General features: G+C 34.0%; 1 protein-coding gene across 1 annotated transcript; it reads left to right on the top strand.

Moving 5' to 3' along the window:
- Positions 1–1,368: 1,368 nt before the first annotated feature.
- On the top strand, positions 1,369–20,068 carry npdc1a (neural proliferation, differentiation and control, 1a). Its single transcript, XM_059526093.1, has 9 exons — positions 1,369–1,667; positions 12,044–12,202; positions 17,102–17,185; positions 17,385–17,588; positions 18,008–18,074; positions 18,446–18,527; positions 18,625–18,704; positions 19,114–19,213; positions 19,757–20,068. Exons 1-9 carry the CDS (start codon positions 1,562–1,564, stop codon positions 19,826–19,828), a joined length of 954 nt encoding a protein of 317 aa, XP_059382076.1. The 5' UTR covers positions 1,369–1,561; the 3' UTR covers positions 19,829–20,068.
- The last annotated feature ends 2,128 nt before the right edge of the window (positions 20,069–22,196 follow it).

The raw sequence follows: 22,196 nt of genomic DNA, 5'->3' as shown, positions 1-22,196 counted from the left end.
ATAATGCTCAATAAATAATGCAGGAAAAATGTCTTTGTGCCTGTACATTCATGCATGTATTTGTTTGTTTATTTTTCCTTAAAAAATGTCCTCAAGAAGCAATGCATGAGGAAGAAATCAAACAGTCTGTATGTGGTAACTTTGGCCACTAGATGCCACTATAAGCGTGAATTTAAAATTTTATAAACATGACATCTGCATTCCCATTTTATTTTATCTGATCATTTTCCTACTCTTTATTTATTAATAATGAGTCTAATACAATAAATTACTAAAATAAATGTATATGCCTCACGTTATAGGTGAAAATATTAAATATTATATGTAATATTTCACAAACTAATGATTAAGAACTGAAAAACCCAGTAAGACAAAAGTGTTTTTCTAGCAGTGGTTTGTGTGTTTAAATGGGAAATTTATTCAAAACTAAAAATACCAATGTCATATTTATGCTAAAGCTGAACACACTAACACTAAACTGACATTCATTTTAGAACCAACAATAAGGTTGAACTGTTTTTTTCTCAGGAGTATTTATCATGAGTGTCAGATTGGGGCAAGCTACCATGTGTTTTATAGTTATTTTAAGACAGTTCATTATTTACCATTTCTTTCTTCCAAAACAAGGATTTTATACTTTTGTACATTTTTGGAATTGAACAGTCTTACATTTTATTTAACATTTTTACATTTTACTGAAAAGACGGTAGTGAATGGGTTCGATCAGAATGAGTAGAAACAATCAATAAACACAGAATAACAATCATATGTCTCAAAAATGGATTTGTTTCTAACAAACATATAGATTTTCACTTCACAAGATGTTCATTGATTGACTGGAGTCGTGTGATTTAATAGTAGATTATTGTGATGTTTTTATCAGTCGTTTGGACTCTCATTCTGACGGCACCCATTCACTACCGTGGATCCATTGGTGAGCAATTGATATAGGCTAATGCTGAATTTCTCCAAATCTGTTTTGATTAAAACACAAACTCCTCTACATCTTGTATGGTCTGAAGGTGAGTAAATTTTCGTGTTTTTTTTTTTTTTTTTGGTGAATTACTCCTTTAATGGCAAGTTCCCCGCTGTGACAACTTACAATTTGATAACATGCCCTGCTATTATTTTTTATGAAATAAATTATTTTCTTTTTTTTCCTGGAACAAATAGGTCTTTACTTAAAACATAAATCTCATTTGTTTAGTTAACAGAACGTTCCCTCACCTGAGAGAAGCAGCACCCACGTCAGCGTCATTGCGTCACGAGCTCAGTCATCCTCCCGCTGCTGTTCTAATCTCTACTGTAGCGTGTTTATCTCCGGAGGTCCTCCTCCTCCTCCTCCTTCTCCTGCCACCGCAATCTCTCTCTCCTCTATCTTTAGCTCTGTAACGTTACCACACAGGCAGCGGCTTAACACTCTTCTTGAGTGGACGCTCCCATCTTTATTCGGGTCAGGTTTTCTCTCTCGGTAGTGTACGTCCATCCGCCCCACACAGATGTGGGAATGACACTCCGGAGCTTTTATCTGCTGTCCTGGACTTGAGAAGAGCAGTTAAGGATGTTGTTTTGCCCGAGCCGGAGCGCACGGCGAGCCCGGGCCTCCCTCCTCCTGCCCGGGGTCTTGATCTGCGTAATCTTCGCCGCCGTCGGTGCGAGTATGCCGGGTAAGAGTCTGTCTGTCTGACATATGGTAGTGGCTCAGCAGCTTTTGTGAGCTTTTATTAATTATTTTGTGAGCTTTTAATAACAAATATATTATTATTATTATAATTATATTTGTTTTGAAACATTTATTAAGTATTTCATAGTATGCGATGTGATGTGAGAACACTGTTTAAAATTGTTAAACAATTGTTAATATTGTATACAATATTAAATATCGTTGATTTCCAAAGCTGAATTTGAGATTGAATATTTATATTTTTTAATTTCTTTGGTTTTTGTATATGTGGGTTATTCTTTATTACACTTTTATAGAATTTTTATTTTTATTTTTGGCCAGAATAAAGAGGATTCACACTGTCTATGATAACCCTAATCCGGCTGAACAAGTGGAGAAATTAAGTAAAAAAATAAATAATTAAAAACCTTGAAGGAGGAAAGGAAAATGTAATGTAATTTTCATGTGGCTCTTTCCCCCTCCTATTAAAGTGTTGTTTAAAATTGTTCCAAGGTCAAAGTCCCCTTAATGGACATAGAGATTATACAGTTGCATAAAACTGAGTGTTGCATTTTAAATCTCATTTTTAGAAGCTATCATCATGTATTTGCATGCTTTTATTATGACTCTTACATTGCATTAACACATTCATTATTGAAATACAGAGTCTAACATAAATGTACATGTACATTTTAATTTTATTTATATACATTCAATGTAACAGGGACAGCGTGACTTTTAGATCAGCTTTAGCTCCTTAATTTTAGCTTTATTGGACGTTATTACTGTTTTTTTGAACATTTTCTTTTTTTAACTAAAACTAATTTTAGATCATGCAATAATTGGCAATCACCCAACTGTACCACAGTTTTGAGAAATTAGAATTCTTGTATACATACATATATATATATATATAAAATCCATGCTGCATATGTATATATATATATATATATTCATACCATTCTTATTCAGCATCTGTTGACCCGTTTGCACTTTACTGGATATATGACTGAAGGAAATCCATATATTTTTATTTATTTTCTATGCTCATCGAGTCAGTGTCTGATTGATGGCTCAAATGTTCATTGTAATAGTCTAAGAGTTTCATAGTGGGCAATGTGAACTGAATTGTGGGATGTGAGTGCAGTAATTATGAAGAACATAAGCAGAGATTATCTGTCCAAGCTTCTTTTTCAGACCCCTGTGGAAATGACAACAGCTGGACACTGGCAGGACATCTCAATCACTTTCTCATTGACACACATCTGCACAATGAGCAGCCTTAGTATATGGAATTGTTGGATAAAACTGTATGAGTCATTAAACAAGAAAGATGAAAATATTCATATATACTGTATATGTGCTAATATAATCCTTTCTTACCTGCAGTATTGGTCTAGGGGTTTTCAGTGTTCTGTAACATGTCCAGAGGCTGATCAGTCTTTCTCTTTCTCTCTCTTATCTCGTGTCCCATTGCCTAAACATGTTTACGCATGTTTTCCATTGTAAAGTAGATTGTTTGTTGTTCTCTAGCATGTGACTTCAAAAAAGCTGCCACATTGAGCTCCCCCCTCAGGCTGTTGATCTGATCGCCACAGAATAGCATGTCATATATCACACAGAAAGACAGAACTGTGGTTCGAGCCGCTAGCCATGCAGCCATTTCACAGATGGTGACCAGACCATGTGTGGATAATCAAGCTTGTTTTGCACAGGTGAACAAAGCAACCTGTAGACTGTTTATAAAAAGCAACCCCCAGTTCGTTTGCTGTTTGTTTGAGGAGCATTTATGCAAATTATCATAATTTCATAAATGGTATGCTTTGATATCTGTACCAGAGTGATGTTAATTTTCATAATATTATTTTTATGCATTCGTACCAGCTGTTATGTTTAAATTATTAGTTATTTATTGTTTATTATTAAGTCACATTCTTTTCCGTAAAGGTTTTCACTGTCATGAAAGTTGCAGTCACTGATGTTCATCTTTAACTTAGACTTTTTCTCAACATTCAGTGTTATTTTAGTAGTATTAAAATTTTTAATTAACTTTAATTTTTATGCTTTCAGTTCACATTTTAATTTTAGTTGCAGTGATTTTGGCACTTCAGCTTAAAATTTATTTCAGTTAGGCTGTTGAGTCAACATTTCATTTTATAACTAGTTTTTCTAATTTATTTATTTATTTAATATTTATATTTGTATTTAATTTCAGGTTTATTTCAATTGCTGATTCATTTTTAATAGTTCAGTTTCTTTTATAGTAACAGCCGATCACAATGGCAGGGTAGTCAACCAATTATTGTGCTGCAAAGACATTTTCCTTGAAGAAAATGTTCCTGGTTAATCTATACTCAAGGAGTGTATTTTGTTATGCTTATTCAAACGTACCTTATAGTCATACAACTCACTGAGAACCAGGAAATGTTTTGCATTTATTTGTAAAGTTTGAGGTACAACAGGGCTATGTCCTGAGCCTTCTTTTGTTTGATTTTTAAGTTCTGTTAATTGCAGCCTTTTAAAGCAGCTTTGGTATAATCAAGTGGTAGGCTGGAAAATAGCCAATTTAGTTTGTGCACAATAGCATACCAATTAAAAAAAAAACTTGAAATCCGAACCTTAAAATCCCACCTTAACCCTGTTCCTCATAAAGCACAAAAGAGATTTAAGAAATTAACCCTGCAGTTTTACATATAGGGAACATTCTCTTTCCATTACGCTGCAGTTCTGACTACAGCTCACTTCGTAATGCACTTACATAAGAAGTGTTTGGGTAATGTGAGGTGTCTGAGTACTGCATTTCTCTCTTCGGAGGTGATGGAGTGGATTGAGAAAAGGTTAGCTGTGTTGCTGTGGTAACCACAGAATTGGACCCTGCGCTTGCCGTCTCAGGGGAACGTGAGGATCTAAGGCTCTACAGAGATCTGGAAACAGCTCGTTGTTGCCACAATGATGATTTGCAGAGCGCACATTGAGAGCGGCAGCTTATCTCTGAAGCAGATCCCTGAATGAGGCCACGTACTGTATACAAACCCCTCCATGTGAGAACCAAGCAGCTGCGGTTGTGTTATCTGCCATTCTGGTGGTGAGATTTAAAATGTGTACTTATGAAGTTAAAGGCACAAACAAACATGGTTTACATGTATTATATGCACTATAAAATCTAAACACACCCTTGGGTGCTCAGCAACACACAGCAAACATCCACCCTTAAGTCTTCTCGCATTGAGTACACAGGTTGCCAGTTTGACTGCAGAAAGTACATTTTGATCAGCAGGGACTTAAACAAGTTCTTTCTGTACCATACGGAAGCTTTCTAAACCAAAATGGAGGTTTCCATCACAGGGCTCTTTAATGTCTTAATGTGGCTATTGAAAGATGTGGGCGTAAATCTGGCTTCTCATTTCCTGTGGTCCACTGCACTTCTCTCACTAATGAGGATGTGTGTCATTACTGGGTTTTTGTTAATGATAATTAGGATCTAAGCCAGGCAGAGAAGAGACCCTCAGACGCTTAAAGGACAGTCTGATGTAACAAAAACTTCATTGTGTTCAATACAGGAGAATTCTCCAGACACATTTGTTGATTTCTGTTGTGTTTATTACTGTTTAAATGTGTATTTATTTCATAATTTTGTAAGGATACTTAATTAGGATGTGAAAAGCTGCATATTAATTGTCTTAACAGGCTGGTTTTCAGTGGCCTGTTTGCATTTGTATGGTTCGTAGAACAATGCTTTCACTAGTGATCCCCAGTTTGAATCATCTATAATCACATGTGCCTTTTTGCTGTACCTAGAAATCCCAGAGTCAAATATCTTATTGTTGTAGAATTGAATTATTAAAATGATCCTACATTCAGCTGTTGAAGAGTGGAAATGAAGAGTGGAAGCCCTACTACACTTCTTCACTCTCACACACATTCATTCAAATTGTTAATTTAAAGGGGTCATATGATGCTTTTTTAAAGATCATTATTTTGTGTATTTGGTGTAAAAGATTATGTTGACATGCTTTAATGTTCAAAAAACACATCATTTTTCAAATATGGTACATTATTGTAGGTCCTCTATGCCCCGCCTCTCTCAAAAGCGTTGTTTTCTACAAAGTCCCTCCTTCTGACAAGCGCAGGCTGCTCTGATTGGCCAACTGACCCAGTGCATTGTGATTGGCCAAACACCGCAAGCTCTCGTAAGAAATGTAACACCCCTTTCCATAAGCGAGAGCTTCATCTTTCAAAATGCATCTACTTTCAGAAGGCCAAATTAAGTGCTTTTGCTTTCTCCTAGATACACACAGCATCTCAATGAAATGGCGGCTTCAACACTAACTGCGGTTACTGAAACCACGCCTTCTTTCTTTGCTTAATATTTGGGCGGCATTACGCAAATATTTCCACATAGTGAGGTAAACATGTGGGGGCGTGTTTGAATGAGCCGTTTTAGGGGTGCGTGGCAGAGTCTTAACTTTTATAAAGAATATATCCTTGGATTTGAGACTTTAGTCTTTGTAACTTTACAGATCTTCTTTATGCACCGAGAGCTTGTAACACTCCGAAGAGAAAGAAAAAATTTAATTCACATCATATGACCCCTTTAAAGAATTTAATTAAACTGCGTGATGCAGTCAAATGTGCTTTTTTGTTTGATTAATTAGGATATATAATGTATATGTAGTGTGTGTGTAAATATACACTACTGTACAAACATTTTGGGTCAGTAAGGTTTATTTAAAGAAACTGGTGAATTTATTCAGCAAGGATTCATTAAATTGTTCGAACGTGTCATTAAAGATATAAAAATATTGTTTAGAATAGATGATTCTGTTCTTTTGAACTTTTATTTAATCAAAGAATTCACAGTTTGCATACAGTTTTACTTTTCATTAAACAGTTTGATAATATTAAACTATTAAGGTGTTGATAATAATAAGACCAAATCAGCATATTAGAATGATTTCTGAAGGACACTGAAGACCGGAGTAATGCCTGCTGACAATTCAGCTTTAATATATTAAAATATATTAAATATTAAAATAGAAAATAGTTATTGTAAATTGTAATAATATTTTGTAATATTTTCTTTATTTTGATTAATTAAATGCAACCTTGGTGAAAATTAAAATTTTCAGATGAAAAATAAAAAACTGTAATTTTTTTAAATATACCATTATATTTAAGAATGATCATATTTTACAGATGGCATTTGAGAGTTGAGGTATGACCGCATTTTTTCCGTAGCAGCAGGGATTGTAGCCAGTTCCCATTAAGTTAATAAGTACCGAAAGTGAAAAAAAGCCAAATGGATGGAAACCGGTGACCCCATTGCCTGTAAAGCTAGCAGAGTCTCACAGAATCTACTTTAAAGCTCTATTTTCAGATCAAGAATATTTGATTGAGAATGCATGTTTGTTTAAGAAAAATGCTATGAATATTTATGACGCATCAAATTGTATGCTATTGCTGTTTTAAGTGATGAAGACAGGTGAAGAAACCCAGAGCCCCAAGTTGTATCTCGATCCTTGAATATCATCGAAACTTGGCAATGAGTTTGTTTGACTTGGACCAGAAAGCAACCATGTACCTACATAGCACTGCTCTAAAAAATGCTGTGAACACAAGCAAATGGATAGTGGTGTTGTGGCAGCAACTTTTGCATTTGCGTGCATTACATCTTCAGAAAATATAAAGTCTAGGTTAATAACATAAGTTTGTCTGTGGCCATGGAAGAGAGCCAAATTAAACAGGCAAAACAACTGGCACGTAGATTGACTTTAAGTGGAGCAACAGGAAGTCCACACAATGGGAGTTTCCCTTTATCCATCCACACGTTCCTGTTCATGGCATCTCCTATCACAACTGCAAAATTATTATCCAGCTGAAAAAAAAAGATTTACTTTATTGCCTCTTAACAGATTTTTAAACATTTGTGGCCACTTATGATTCTCACCGTAACTCACAAAGTATATGGAAGCTGTCAATATTGCCACGTAAGCGTGTCCCTGTTCCCGTGCTGCAGGTCTGTGCTGATGTTGGCTTCCTTCCCGCTCAGAGCTCGGTTAATGATGTCTGAGCCAGCAGCAGATGGTTAGAAATATTAATTTTTAATCCAGATTTATGATATGCAAATCTTTCTTATGTAATCGTGTGTGCTTTTTTTTGGCCGAGCAAATGATCAGAGATTTTTTGACAAAATCCTACTTCACAGCCAACTGAAATTGAGGTTTTGGTGTTATTTTAGGAAAATGACAGATGTGTTAGGAAGCAAAAGGTCTCATCAATATGGTTACAACCAGTTCAATTTCTTATTTTTTTAGTTAGCTGATTGTATGTAACACAATAGCACAGCCAAAAAGGAATCCATCAGTGTTTTTTTTATTCTTGTTTAAATGTGAACTGGTGTGATAAGACCAAAATGCTAATAATTAATTAATAATAATTTCAATAAATTTTATACCATGGTAACAATGTTTTGCAATGTAGTTCATACTAGAAAAAATGAAACCCAAAATATTTGATAGATTACATGACTTTTTAGTAATGCTGATTTTTTTTTATTGTTTTAAGTATTTTAATTAAATAAAATACAGATAGAAAATACCTCATCTAAAAAAAATTTAAATATATTTTCTAGATTACATAACCATGTTGAAATGCTGATTTATTTTGTATTTTTATAAATACTTTCCGAATAAAATATTTTTTTTATCATCATCATCATCATCATCATTATTATTATTATGGAACTAAATGGACATTAATTTAGCATCATGTTATAAATACAAAATATTTAAACAATAACACTTCTTACTACCCATGCCTAGGAGTGCCAACAAACACACTTATGGTAGCATATCAGTTTATTCAGTTTTATATAAATATATTGAGTATTATTTTTATATATATTTAATATGGATATATTTTGTACTTTATATTTTAAAGTTTGCTTTAGAAATGACCCTATGTCTAATAAGATCCACTGGTTAGTGCTCCTTTCTTTTCAAGGTCTACAAGTCATACACATCAGTGGCCATCTCATCTCTATTAGCTAGTCCTTCAAAGAGTCCAGATGTAATTCTAAGTGTTCTGTCAGGTTTGACTTTGATCAGTTTTATGTCATTGATGTTTTGATGAGCAGAGATGGACTGGCGATCAAAGCATTTTCTCCAACCAGAAGCATTATGGTCTCTGATAAATAGTCTGCAAGTCCTGTTTGCTAAAATAATGGGGTTCTTAACAAAAGCAGATATTTTGAAAGAGATCTCAGTGGTATTTTGTCAATGCAGTAAGTCGGTGAGGTCCAGTGTCATATATTTAAAAAAAACATACACTCTTTCATAGTAGAAAGAAAGTTTGGTGTTTGGAACGATATGAGGAACAGTTTTTTGGTGATGCATTTATTTAAGAACAATTTACTTCATTCATCTATTCATCTAAATGATAGTATTATACAGCTGTCAATTAGTTCTTTACATTGAGGTACATTTACTGCAGTGAAGCTTTAAAAACCTGTTGCTTCAAAATGTCCTCCTTATTTCCAAGTGCAGCTTGAGCTTGTGGTTGATTGTGTAAATTAATGTCCATGACCGGCTGGAGGTGGGCGGCCCAGTGGGGTGTTTAGAGGAATGTGCATTTCTCACATGCACACATACAGTTGCACCTCATTAGTCAGTTAATCTCAGTCCTCATGACTCCTCTTCCAGATTTAAAAGCAATCTGGTGGCGTTTTATCAAGACTAATGAGAGATGAGGAGGTCTATGACAGGTGTGAGCAGAAATCAATGCATATTGAGCAGCAGCATCTAAAAAAGGATACAACGGTGATATAGTCTAGATCTTAGCTTTACCTCTGGCATACATCTGAAGATATTTCTTTTATATGCAGAACGTCATATATGAATCGGAGGAAAAACAAAAACTTTCCCTTTTTTTGTTGTTGACATCAAATGTTGTAAGGCAGTTTAAACTCTATTATATTTTTGTCATAAATTCATCACTTGGTAGAAACTTGCCAACAGGTTCTGTGACAGATTCTGGCTTTGTTGGGGTTTTGCAGTATATGTTAATATTGTATATATAATATTATATATGTTAATATTATATATTTCAGTGATTATTTGAAGTCAAAAGTTTAGGGTCCGTTTAAAACAAATTATAATTGAAAGAAATTATTATTATTTTTATTCAGTATGAATGCATTAAATTGTTCAAAGTGGTGGTTCAGATAAATGATGCAAAAGACTTCTATTGCAAATCAAAAAATATTTGATAATAATATGAAATGATGATAATAATCATAAGAAAATTCTTGAGCAGCAAATTAGCATATTAGAATGATTCCTGGTGGATCACATGTCAAAAAATTCAGCTTTGCCATCAAAGGGATAAATAAATATAAATATGTGAATTTAAAAATGTCAGTGTAAAAATAAAAAGTATCATTTAATAATAACACAAGTTTGTCTTGGACCATTAGTCCAGTTTCATGGTCCAGTTAAGCTCTATTCTCCTTTAAGAACAAGCCGCCTGGGACAATTCGTGAATGATTGCTTTACGCTTAATGAAATCCTTCCGGATGGAAAATGTGTCATTCTTTGATATTCTGCTGTGAGTTCCTACTGACATCAGTCAGATGATGTCAGAGGGATGGACAGAGATCCAGTCATCTCATGATACTGAAGCACATCGACTCAGAAACTAATCACTATGGGTTCTGAAAGTAAAAATTCTTTAGGCACAAATGGCTTTTTACCTTTATCATATACTATTTTAAGAAATGCCTACCTTGGCATGAGCTCCCAGTTTGCTAAGTAATGGAATATGCATAAGTATATGGTTTTATTTTATTTTAAAATTTCTGTAGAAGTAATAAGTGTTTTTGTTGACTCAGTGCAATTACTAAAGCAAAGTGGCTAATTTCCAGAAGTGGCTAATCGGTACTAAAATAACTTAATAAAAACAAATAAATAAAAATATCAAAAACACTCAACAAAATTACTAAATCTGAAAGTAATATTGTAAATAAAAACAATTTGCAAAAAACTATAATAGTATATCACCAATACTAAAATGATTCTGATCCCCATGAAATCCCCAAGCACCATCACAGCACACACACACACACACACACCTGCTGCTGACCCAGTTTCCTTCTGCAACCCCACAGGGTGAATTACACTGAAAATTGAGGGATTTATAGAGAATACGAGCTCATATAAAAAAGTATCATTGAAAAGAAGGAGCTGAGATTATGATTGCGTCTGTGGACCGATTTGAATCATTCAAGCGTGTTTGTACCGATGACTGATTTAAGAGTCTCTATAGCGATTGAGAGTCAGTCGAGGATATGAGGCAGACTGAATTCAATAGCATTGATGTCACTGGGTACTTCAGTTACCGTTACCATTGAATGTTTCTGAGGCTATAAGGAATTTTCATGTTCCAGTAAAGCTGTATCGACAGCATCTGCGGGATGCTCTTACGTCATATACCTTCTCTTCTGTCCTTGTTTGTGTGATGCCAAAGTTTTCAGGTTTACTGGCTTTGCATGTTGAAAATAAAATGTATGGATATTCACTAACATTTCTTTTTTATATACATATTGTGAAATATTTTTACAATTTAAGATAACTATTTTCTGTATTAATATATTTTATTAAATTTTAATAAAGCCATTACTCAGGTCTGTAATCGCATGATCCTTCAGAAATCATTCTAATATGCAGATTCGCTGTTAAAGAAACATTTCTTCTTATTAGCAGTGTTGAAAACAGTTGTGCTGATTTATATTTTTGTGGAAAGAAAAAGAAAGCTAGATTTTTTCCGGATTCTTTGATGAATAGAAATACAAAACAGCATTTATTGTCATTTTTAGTTGTGTAAAATGTCTTTGCTTTCTCTTTTAATCAATTTAATGCTTTCTTGTTGAATAAAAGTAATAAAGTCTTTTAAAAGTATTATTTTCAAATGGTAAACAACGGATATCAAGAAATTTTTTATTTCGTGTTTAGTAATATAAATTTTCCCTTTTTATCAGTTTTTTTTTTTCTGCGTCATAATTTGAAAGAAAACTAAATAAGCATCATTATTTTTATTTTTATTTTTTAACGGGACATGATATTCTTTATCTGGAGAAGCAACAATACCAATGAAAAAAAACATAACAGGTTATTGAATGCTGAAGTTATGACTTTTAATGAACACTATTTTCTTCACCTGTCACCAACACCTGGTGTAATATTGCATAGTGATTTTAAGCCACATTAATTCAAACACATTACATGTGACATGATGATTCAATCAGGGCTATGCAAGCTAATATAATTTGAAGGTTTTTTTTTTTTTGTTTTTCTTTCTTTCAACATGTTTTTTCTATTTTCTCAGCAAACAAGTGCCCCGATCACATAGACTGTGCCAGAAAGGGGCGGCACTTTTGCAAGCCTGGCTCCTCCCACTGTGGCTCCTGCCTCTCCCCATTGGAGGAAGATAAAGCGGGACATTGTGTTGCTCCCAGGACACACTTTCTCCAGCACCACCACCAAGGTACGAAGACTTTCACACATGCACCCTGCCCTCCTTCTGGCTACTGTGTCACCATTCATTTAGCACCTATTGTCTAATCTGGCCTTTGCTTTGGTGTGACTCAGAACTGTTTTCTCGAGCCAAATGCTATGCATTCATTATCCGAACTCTTGGTCTGTGACTAATTCCCTTGTGAAAGAGGAGATGATGTCGATGGTTTAGACCACAGATCCTTCCATCATCTGGCCTGTGCTTTTCCTCTCGTTTCTCTCCTCTCTCACTGTTAGTTTTGTGGTGAGCATAATGCTTAATCTGTCTCTGTCTCTCCTCGTGTGGCAGAGGCACATGACTGAATTTAATCAGATGGATTGTGCATGCGTGTGTCTGTGTGCAGCCTTGGCTTTAATGTAATTCCATGTGAGCACTGGAAGATTTTCAAACAAGGCAGGGTTAACCTTACAGTAAGACTAGGATTTAAAATCATAGCTAAAAAACCTTTGCATGGCTATGAGAGGAAGCACTGACATATAAGAGTGCCTTGGAACAATGCCTTAAACCCAAAGAGGAAATAAAACATTGAATAAGCATCATGTGTACTATTCTGTGCCATAAAATTTTTTAAAGTTTAAAATTTAAAAGCAGTCAATGCAATTTGGGAAAGAAAGAAATCATATCTGTATGTGCGTGAAAATATTCCGATGTTAACCGCCTTTTGTAATCATTAACATTTTCATAAGTAGCTGTAATTTAATTACACATTTTTTCTCAGTAGCTATAACAGATAACAGTTACATTTATTCTGTAATTAAATAACATTATTCTGTTACATGTAACTAGCTACTCCAAACACTAGACTTAAATATTAGAATATCTTTGAGATCATCCTTGAGATAAAAAAAATGAATTCTCACGCATACGTTTTGTGCATGAAATTGACTAGTATGTCATGTAATAAATACTGTATGTGAGAAATATTCAAAATGTGCATGTATTAATACAAAATGTTAAGATCCAGAAAAATGTTGCAAACCTGTTGTTATTAATGGCTCTGACAGCTATAATGTAGTTCCATGACTGCCATATATTCATAAACTCTTTTGAAAAATAAGATTACACATGGCAGTTTCTTTGTTAATTTGACAAGGGTTGTCAAAATGAGAGCAATAGAAAATATATAAAATGATTATGCATTTTATGTTTTTAGCTAAAAACACTTCTCTCCCATTTTTATTTTATTCTTATTCTGATATAAAAAAAACTGGGACTTTTTAGACTTCGATTCTATTCATTTACTAACTGCTTGTTTTCTTTTTTTTTAACTAACACTAGTTTCTCTAATATTTTTGCATCTTATCTATCTGTTTTCTTTTTATTTATTATACAGGTAACAAAAGCGAAAAGGCCTCTAAAACTAGCTTGCTCTATTAATTTTATTTATTGTATAATAATAATAATAATAAAAGATGTTTACGAATGTTTTAGACTTTTCATAGCAATTGCACATCATTGCTCTTTTGCTGATTTTTATTGCTTCCGTTGTCCTCATTTGTAAGTCACTTTGGATAAAACCGTTAGCTAAATGGCTAAATGTAAATATTTATGTGATTTTTAACTAAATGTTCATTTTTTTAAAAATCCATAAAATCTCACATTTATCTATGTTAGCCAGCCAGATAAATTTACAGTAAACACAATACATCTGAACATTCAAGTGGCTGTTGCAGTAATGCCCAAACATTGTCTCCTGTCCATGCTAATAGGTCTTCGCCCTACCTCTCCTTCTCTCTTTCTCATACTCTGCAATACCTTTCCCGTAAGTGATTCAGCTCTCCAAACACAGGCCTGCCTTTCTGATAAAGTGCTGGTTTCATTTCAAGCATTTCATTTGTGTAACTAGAGCCTGCATGTTTTATGTTGAGCAGTGCATTTTACATCATTATCGATAAACGGAGATCTATTCATTAAACGTTAGCTGCTCAGTATTCTCAAGTAGGATAGTTTACCTTGATTTAGAAAGCAGTTTTGTCTCTTACACCTTTACCTCTGGCCTTTTGAAACGCCTTACAGCACAGTCTTAAAGATTCAAAGAGCGTAATTAAAGCGACAGTGAATGTTAGACCAAGGTGGAACCTGCTGTTAAAGAGTTGACTGAGCAAACAGTCCTGCGTCACCAGTTTCTTTGCTTTAATATGGCTGTGAGGGAACAACATGGAGTGTTTTAGAGTTTTAAAGAACAATACAATTCATTTGGATTTTAATTCCCAATATGATTTTCAAATCCCTGATTTTCTTTTTTTCTCCTGCCCTTGAGTTTGGGCCACACTGACAAGTTATTTAACAGCCATCAGCTAAACAGAAGCGTCTGCCACTAATCATCATCAGTCTATGTAGGTCAGCAGTCTCATTTTTGCAGCACTGGTCAGACAGAGAGAGAGCGATACACCAGACAATAATAAACACCTGCCTGATTTTAACACTTCGGTGGCTATGTTAATTATCATATTGACTGAAACCGACTGGCAGGTTGTACTTATTGTGTTAACTTGCATGTCAGTAAATCATATATAATAACTGTACTTTTGTTGTTTGATTTAAGCACTCAATTATCTGTCAAAAACACTCACTTATCACTGACCAATGCATTTTAGTAAAGCCACCACTAGGTGGCAGAATAATCGTGTCCAAAACTTCAAAAATAGTCTGTATACTGCCCGTTAGTTTCAGATGCCTGACAGTGCCTTATATCTGGCTAGTTAAAGAAAGCTGCATTATATACTAACAAAAGTCAGAGAAAATATTGTACATTATGGCAAAAGCAGCCAGCATTATATACTTTTTCATGAGGATTTCTGAAGTATGTAGTCATACATTCTTTTTTTGTTAATATGCTCATTGTACATGCAAATTCAAACAGTAAATGGTCTGTAGTATCAAGGCACAATAGTGTGAAAACATAATGTCTTAACATTGCCATTCTAAAAAAAATTGAAGATGTAGAAACAATTTTCACTCAAAAACAGCAAGTAACACATTGGACTAAACTTCCATTTTTTTGAGAGAGAAAGGCTGAGATAGCATCTTCCTTTAAACAACCTTTTACAACATTTTAATTAAAACTTCAAAAAAATAAAAATATTTTTTTCCCATCACAAGTGAAGGGCAGACTTAGTATGCAAATTGAGTAAGTTGTCCACTCTTCTAGCACCTTCTGAGTCAAAACTTTCTTCAATTGTTCATCAGCTTTAGTCAGGCTGGACTGTTTGTGAACACCCCCTTTATGTGTAAACCACAGATTTACAGGTTCACTTGTCCACTCAAAACAAGTACAGATGGTTTGACCCGCCTCCTTCGACACCTGCTGTGGAGAGCGGGGGTGTTGAGCCAGCGAAATGTGCTGTTTTATCACATCAGTCTTGTTCCAGGAGGCAGATGGCCAGTCATCTGTAGACTAAACACAAACCTTCATGACAATAAACAGTAGCTAAGTCTGTCAGTACTTTATGGTACAGTGCTGAGGCAAGTTTTGATATTTATAGTCTATGTGCAAGGTTGATAATCAGGATAAAGTTGCTCCTTTATTCAGCAGCTCTTTGCAGACTTAAGCTGTGTACAATATGCAACACCTCACCACGCAAAGCCACGGCTGTTAAATTAATGTTGGTGATCTTTATCAATGTGTCATACCGGGCTAGAATCTTTTTTCAAGAAAGAGCGAACAAAACCAGGGCTGGGCGATATATTAATTATTTATGATATAGTCAACATTATTTTGTTGGTTATACAAAGAGCTTGGATATCTAATACATTTTTTACCATCTAAAATTAGCAGACTATGGCTGGTAAATAAATTCAATATTTTTATTTTGAAAAACCTAAGGCTGGATGACATAATGCATATCATTATTTTGTTATAAAATTAACTACCTTGGGCTGATTGAATATTTACAATATATTCTTTTTTAATTATATTTTATGAAATTCTTATTCTAATATATATGTATTATTAACCAACAGGGGCTGGATGATGTAATTAATATTTATAGTTTAGTACTATTTTGTAGATTTTTATGAAATTAGGGGCTGGTTAATGTAATTTATATTTGCAATATATTATATATTATCTTTTGGTTGTATAAAATTAACCATCTAAGGCCAGATGATATAATGAACTTTTAAATTTATATATATATGAGATATTATTTTGTTGCTGGTTTAACATTTACTAAGCATTGCTGAATAATTTAATCAACATTTACAAAATATTTAAAATTGTTTTATGCCATTATAAAGTATAAATTGTTATGTTTGATATTTTAAATTAAATAACACTGTTGAATATAGAAGCGCAAAGAGAGCCATTCTTTTTAATATTGTCCTTTATTTAAATAGATTTTTTTAAAGATAAATGACAACAGAGTTTTGATTCAGTGAATCGGTTCTTTCAGATCAGTTGATTCACTGATTCAGAACTCACAACTCTTTCCGTTCTGAATGTTGTAGGAGTTTGTGTTGCATTCGCGCATGTGAGAGATAATGACTGATCACACACTCCATCTCCCTGACCACACACACACACACACACACACAGGCTGGTTGTCAAGAGGGATGTTCTTCTATAGTCTTGGAATGCAGCTTACTGTCTGGCCAAGCGTACCATTAAACCATGAGCTGCCTTTGTTTTCCCTTTAGAGCGTGTCAAACAAACAACACTCTGGCACACTCTCACTCTCAGAACACACACAGCCCACTCATCACACTTCCCTCACAAGTTTAAGACACTCAGTACAACTGAGACTGAGCTGCATTTGGTATGAAGTACAGAAAAAAAATGGTACCATGATTGTTTTGCCTGTTCAAGGGCAGAGGCATGTTTGTCTTTTGATATCTTTACCACATGACATTCTGTCTCTATTTCCACAGCCTCTCATCCTGATGTGGATGAAGAAATCGACTATCTGTCCTCCGTCATTTCCAAGCAGCAAATGTCAGAAGTCAAACAGCCAGGTTTGAACTCTCTGCTCTTAGAATCTGTGTGGTTATGGTTAGTGAGATAGTGTTGCGATTCTAATGATTCATAGCAAACCCTTCTGAACTTTGCACCTCGCTTGCTCTTTGCTAGTAACTATAGAAACTTTAGGAACGTTAGATAAAAACTCTCTCTCTCTGTCTCTTCTCTCTCTCTGTCTCTTCACCTCCTCTCTAGACTCTCGATCACAGTCTCCTCTGCAGTCCCAGTCAGAATCGAAGCAGAAGAGTCTGCACAAACCCCCAGCTGTAGAACCAACGACCAGCGGTCCATCCACACCAACACACCAGACCCCTAAATCTCCCCAGCCGGTCACAAACTTGTCCGACCGCCACGGGCCGATCATCTCCCCCCACTCCTCCAGAGACAGCCTGCTAGTCTGTACGTGTCACTATGTGTTTTCTGATTTGGTTTAAAGCCTAATTATGATCAGTGTGTTGTGAGTTGTTCTTTTTTTAATCATTTCAGCATAAGTTGACCCAATTTCCACAGAAATCTTTCTGTGTGCTATTTTTAATGCCATTTACCAGATTTACCGTGCATCCCTGACAAATATTGCATTTTAAAGCAGGCCCATCACATGATGTTTTGTGCTTTTAAAATTGGCTTGGCTTTGACGTTAGTACACTGTGAGCCTCTCTGAATTATATCGAAACATCTCTGGCATGTGTCAATTTCCGCACGTCTCTTATTTCGATGAATGAAGATGTTCTGTATGTGACAGTCCTCCTCATAGATTTCTTGTGTGTCTCTGTTTCTCTTTCTCTTATAATTGTGTGTGTTTGTATCATTGGGAGCAGTGATGATCTCTTTATGCATTATTGTGGGGTCCATGGCGCTCATCATCGCTGCTGTCTGCTGGATCAGGTAAATTGAATCTTTATTATTTTTATTTGTCGGTCAGATTTTGACATCATAATGTTAAATATAGATATAGATAATATAATGTTATAAATAAATGACGTTTTTAAATAAATATCAATTCTTATTTTTTTGTAAGTGCATCCTTCTATATTTTTCCTTTTGTATTTGTATCCTTTTTCTACTTTTTTCATTCTATTTTATTTTTATTTTTTCATAATAAAAATAATTATTATATTAGTATAAAAATAAATAATTTTATATCCTTGAATAATTTCAACATTTTCAGTGCATTTTTTTAACTGTGTATTTCTATTGAACTTTAGCCTGATTTTTTTTTTTTATTATTATTTCTTTTTTGTTATTTTTTTATACAGGTTACAAAGAGAAACTCGTCTGGCTCAAAAAGTTGATTACCCTGCGTTTCATGCTGCTGGTCCCAATCATAATCATACTTCAGTAAGAGCATTCACATTAATGCCAGTTGATACATCAGAAAAATACAAGAAACAGTTCTTGTAATGTGTGTTTATGTCCATCTCTTTCCATGTTTTAGTCTGGGGATAAAACCCTGGCTCACAGTGCTCAGATGTATCACTACCAGCATCAGAAACAACAGATGCTCTCGATGGAGAAGTAAGCACAATATATGATCTCTTCATTGATCTCTATATGATCTCTATTAGTTTAGTCGCTTGAGCTGCGTTGTCTTCTCTCAGCTCTCGGTCCCTGTCTGAGAATAAAGATAAAAAACATTATTTCTTTTTTTTGTAAAGTGTAAAGAGTGTAAAGTTGTCTAAATCATCCTTTTTGATGCTGCACTACTTTTATAGTTGGATGAACTTTTGGTTATGAAATGTAAATACAAAGATTAATATGTCAGATCCCTTTCTGTTATCACTGTGCTTTTGTGCGAAGGTTAAGACATCATGATAATGATGACGAAGCAGCCATTTCCCTGTAAAAAAAAATGTATTTATTAAACTTTGCATGTAATATATATCTGTTAAAGATGTTAATGCAGTGATTTTTATTTTGAACACAGACATAAAGCAGAACCTAAAGTCTCAGAGTCTGGGGCCACATCAGATGAGGAGAATGAAGTGGGAGATTTCACTGTGTACGAGTGCCCTGGACTAGCACCGGTGTGTAAACATTTGTGCATTTAGCCCTGATTTTTAGCATCTCTTTTTATTTAGATTTTATATATGCGGTTTTATGATAACATTAATACAAAATAAATACAAAAATACATAAATATATTATGAAAATTTACTTACTTTTATTAATTAATTGTTTTACTAAATTTGTTGTTAAATATATAATGCATGGACAGTTTCTTTGAATGGGGTGTATATATATATATATATATATATATATATATATATATATAATTGTATTTTTTTTTTTTACTTTATGCTCACAAATAGTGTATTTATTTGATCAAAAATACAGTAAAAACCTTTAAAATATGAATAAAATTACTTAAATTTTCTAGTTTAAAATTTATGAAAAGTAAATTAATTCCTGTAATGGCAAAGCTGAATTTTCAGTTGCCAACTTGCCATTACTAAAATTCTTCGTGTCCCATGCTTTCAGAAGTTGATTTATAAATGCAGTCTTATTATTTAAAAAACAAAAAACATATTAGCTAAACAAGTATAACGGTTATGTATTTTCCCTTTTAGACTGGAGAGATGGAGGTGAAAAACCCCTTGTTTGACGACTCCACCTTACACTCCCAGAGAAATCACAAGTGACCTGGACACACACACACACACCTGCATACTTTTAGAATTGGTCTAACACACCTAAAAGCATTCCTCCATAGGGTGAAGCTGCATATGTCACACTACACACAAATAAAAATAACATGACTTTTTTTCCTGGAAAATCTGTGCTCAGAACTAAGTGAGAAAAACACCCAAACTCTAAAGATACTGAAGTAAATAAAAGTAAAAGTAAATTGAAGTAAAAGACAGCAGTGGTTAAAAGGTTTTTCTTTTACTCAGATGCACATATATCAAATCTGAAAGAACTCTTGAATCGCAGTCTCTCGGTGGAAACTCAGACCGGCCTTTTAATGCGCTTTCTTTACACCACATCTTTATTCTTCAAGTCTGGGGTTGGTTTTCTCTCACTAGCTTTTTATGTCACATCCCTTTTAAAACCATTTCTCTTTAGAGTCTTGTTAGGAATCTTAACTTTCAGCTAGATGTAATTTTTTTAACAGGTTTAAGTGTTTTTGGGCAAAGCTGCCTCCAAAAGCACCTCTTCTTCTTATTGTGAAATACACAGTTCTCTCTCACACATTTACTGGTGTTACTTGTCTCTCCTTATCTGAGTATTATTTTCTTATAGTCTTTATTAAAAAACAACATAATATATTTTCTTTTTGAGATTAAGAATAGTTCTATTTAATTTGTCACATTAGTTATTTTTCCTATGTATGTTCTTTAATATGAATTTTCTGTCTCCCTCCCTCTCTTTATTTTTCTTTTTTCTTTGAGTCCTTCAGTAAATATCAAATCCATTTTATCTAATGATATAATGGATGTTTCAGGAAATGAAATACTAGTTAGACTGAAACAGAGATGTTGAGGTTCCTGTGCTCAAATCACTTTATTGTAAATAAATAAATAAACTTAAATGCATTATATAGTACTGCCTTGAAGTGTACGAGTGATGTTATTGCAGTCACACTTTTGCATACAACAGCTAGGATATGATTGAAGATCTGATTACTTTTTCTTTTTCACTGTTTATAATGTTTATGTTGTATTATATATTTATATAAAGCCTCCCAAACAGATTATCATAAGTAAGGAGTTATTTAACATGACATTACATTGCATAACATTAAATGCACTAGGGCAACTGTTCCATAAATCAAATTGGATTTTATGGATAATGTTGCATCAGCTATATATCAAAGACCTACATTGGGAAAAGTGTATGTTTGACTTTAAATCTTGGATTCTTCTGAGACACCTGTTTATGTTTCATTTCTGTTAATACTTGTTTTTAGGTTGGACATGAAAAAAAATTGTTCTCTGAAAGAAGCTAAACAGAATGTAGCAAGGGGAGACACAACCTCCCCCAGTATAGGCTCTTTTCTGCGATGGGCCACTTAACTGCCCTATAAGGTGTGGTTCAGAGGAGCCCATCACTGATCCAGCCTCATGGTGTCTGTGGGGGGAGAGCCATTAAAGGCCTTTGTGACTGTGAATGGTGAGGAAGGCAGCCATAGGCCACCCGATCAAGATATGTGGGGAGAGAGGCAGTAGTCGTCAGCAGGGTGTCAAATGCAATCAAAAGGCCATCGGACAGGTTGTATAAGTGAATGGGGCAAAGACAAGAGAGCTCACATACCTGTTTATCAGATACTAAAACCTAAATAAAAACTACAAAAATAAAAAATCGCAGACAACCAAACTATTTTTTTCCCACGCTTTGGGCCTACATGTAGTCAGATTAAAAGGGCAATATAAAATGACCTTTATTGTGACATAAAATTATTTTAGAGTATGATATGGCATGTTGTTCACAACGTTATCTGTCAGCTATCAGCTTCCATATTGGTGTTGATAAATATTGATAATTTGATATCCGTGATGTTTTAGTGTCACTACGATTTTTGTCCTTTTTTATTTTAGTATTTTCTGTTTTCATTTTTAGTCTAAATTTTATTTATTATGAATAATTATATTTTTTTTGTTTTAGTTGTTTTTTAGTTTTTTTTTTTTGTTTGTTAGTTATTGCTCTTCTATTATATACCTATAAAGGCTTTTAATTTTCAGTTGTAATTGTTTTAGCACACAAAATAACTAAATATAATGTTGCTTTGGCAAATAGATATCTGAAAGGTTATTTGATTAACTTATCCAAATATGTTTGGTAAAATATTAATATGGGTTATTTGTAAAGATGCATGGAAGAGCTTCATGTTTGATTTCCCTCTATTTCCTTCCTCCTCAGATTGGGATTTTCAAACACAAAGTCATCATTTCATCTAAACTTGTACTTTACAACATATCCACCCTTTTGTCAGCAACAACATTTGGTTCCCACATATATAATATATAATTTTGATGCAGACGTAACCACTTACGTTCCACAATGCATTTC

This window comes from Carassius carassius, chromosome 36 (genome assembly GCF_963082965.1).
Source record: "Carassius carassius chromosome 36, fCarCar2.1, whole genome shotgun sequence".
In the NCBI taxonomy this organism is placed as follows: domain Eukaryota; kingdom Metazoa; phylum Chordata; class Actinopteri; order Cypriniformes; family Cyprinidae; genus Carassius; species Carassius carassius.
Note: the sequence above shows the minus strand (reverse complement) of the source record. Positions and strands in the feature narration are given on the sequence as shown.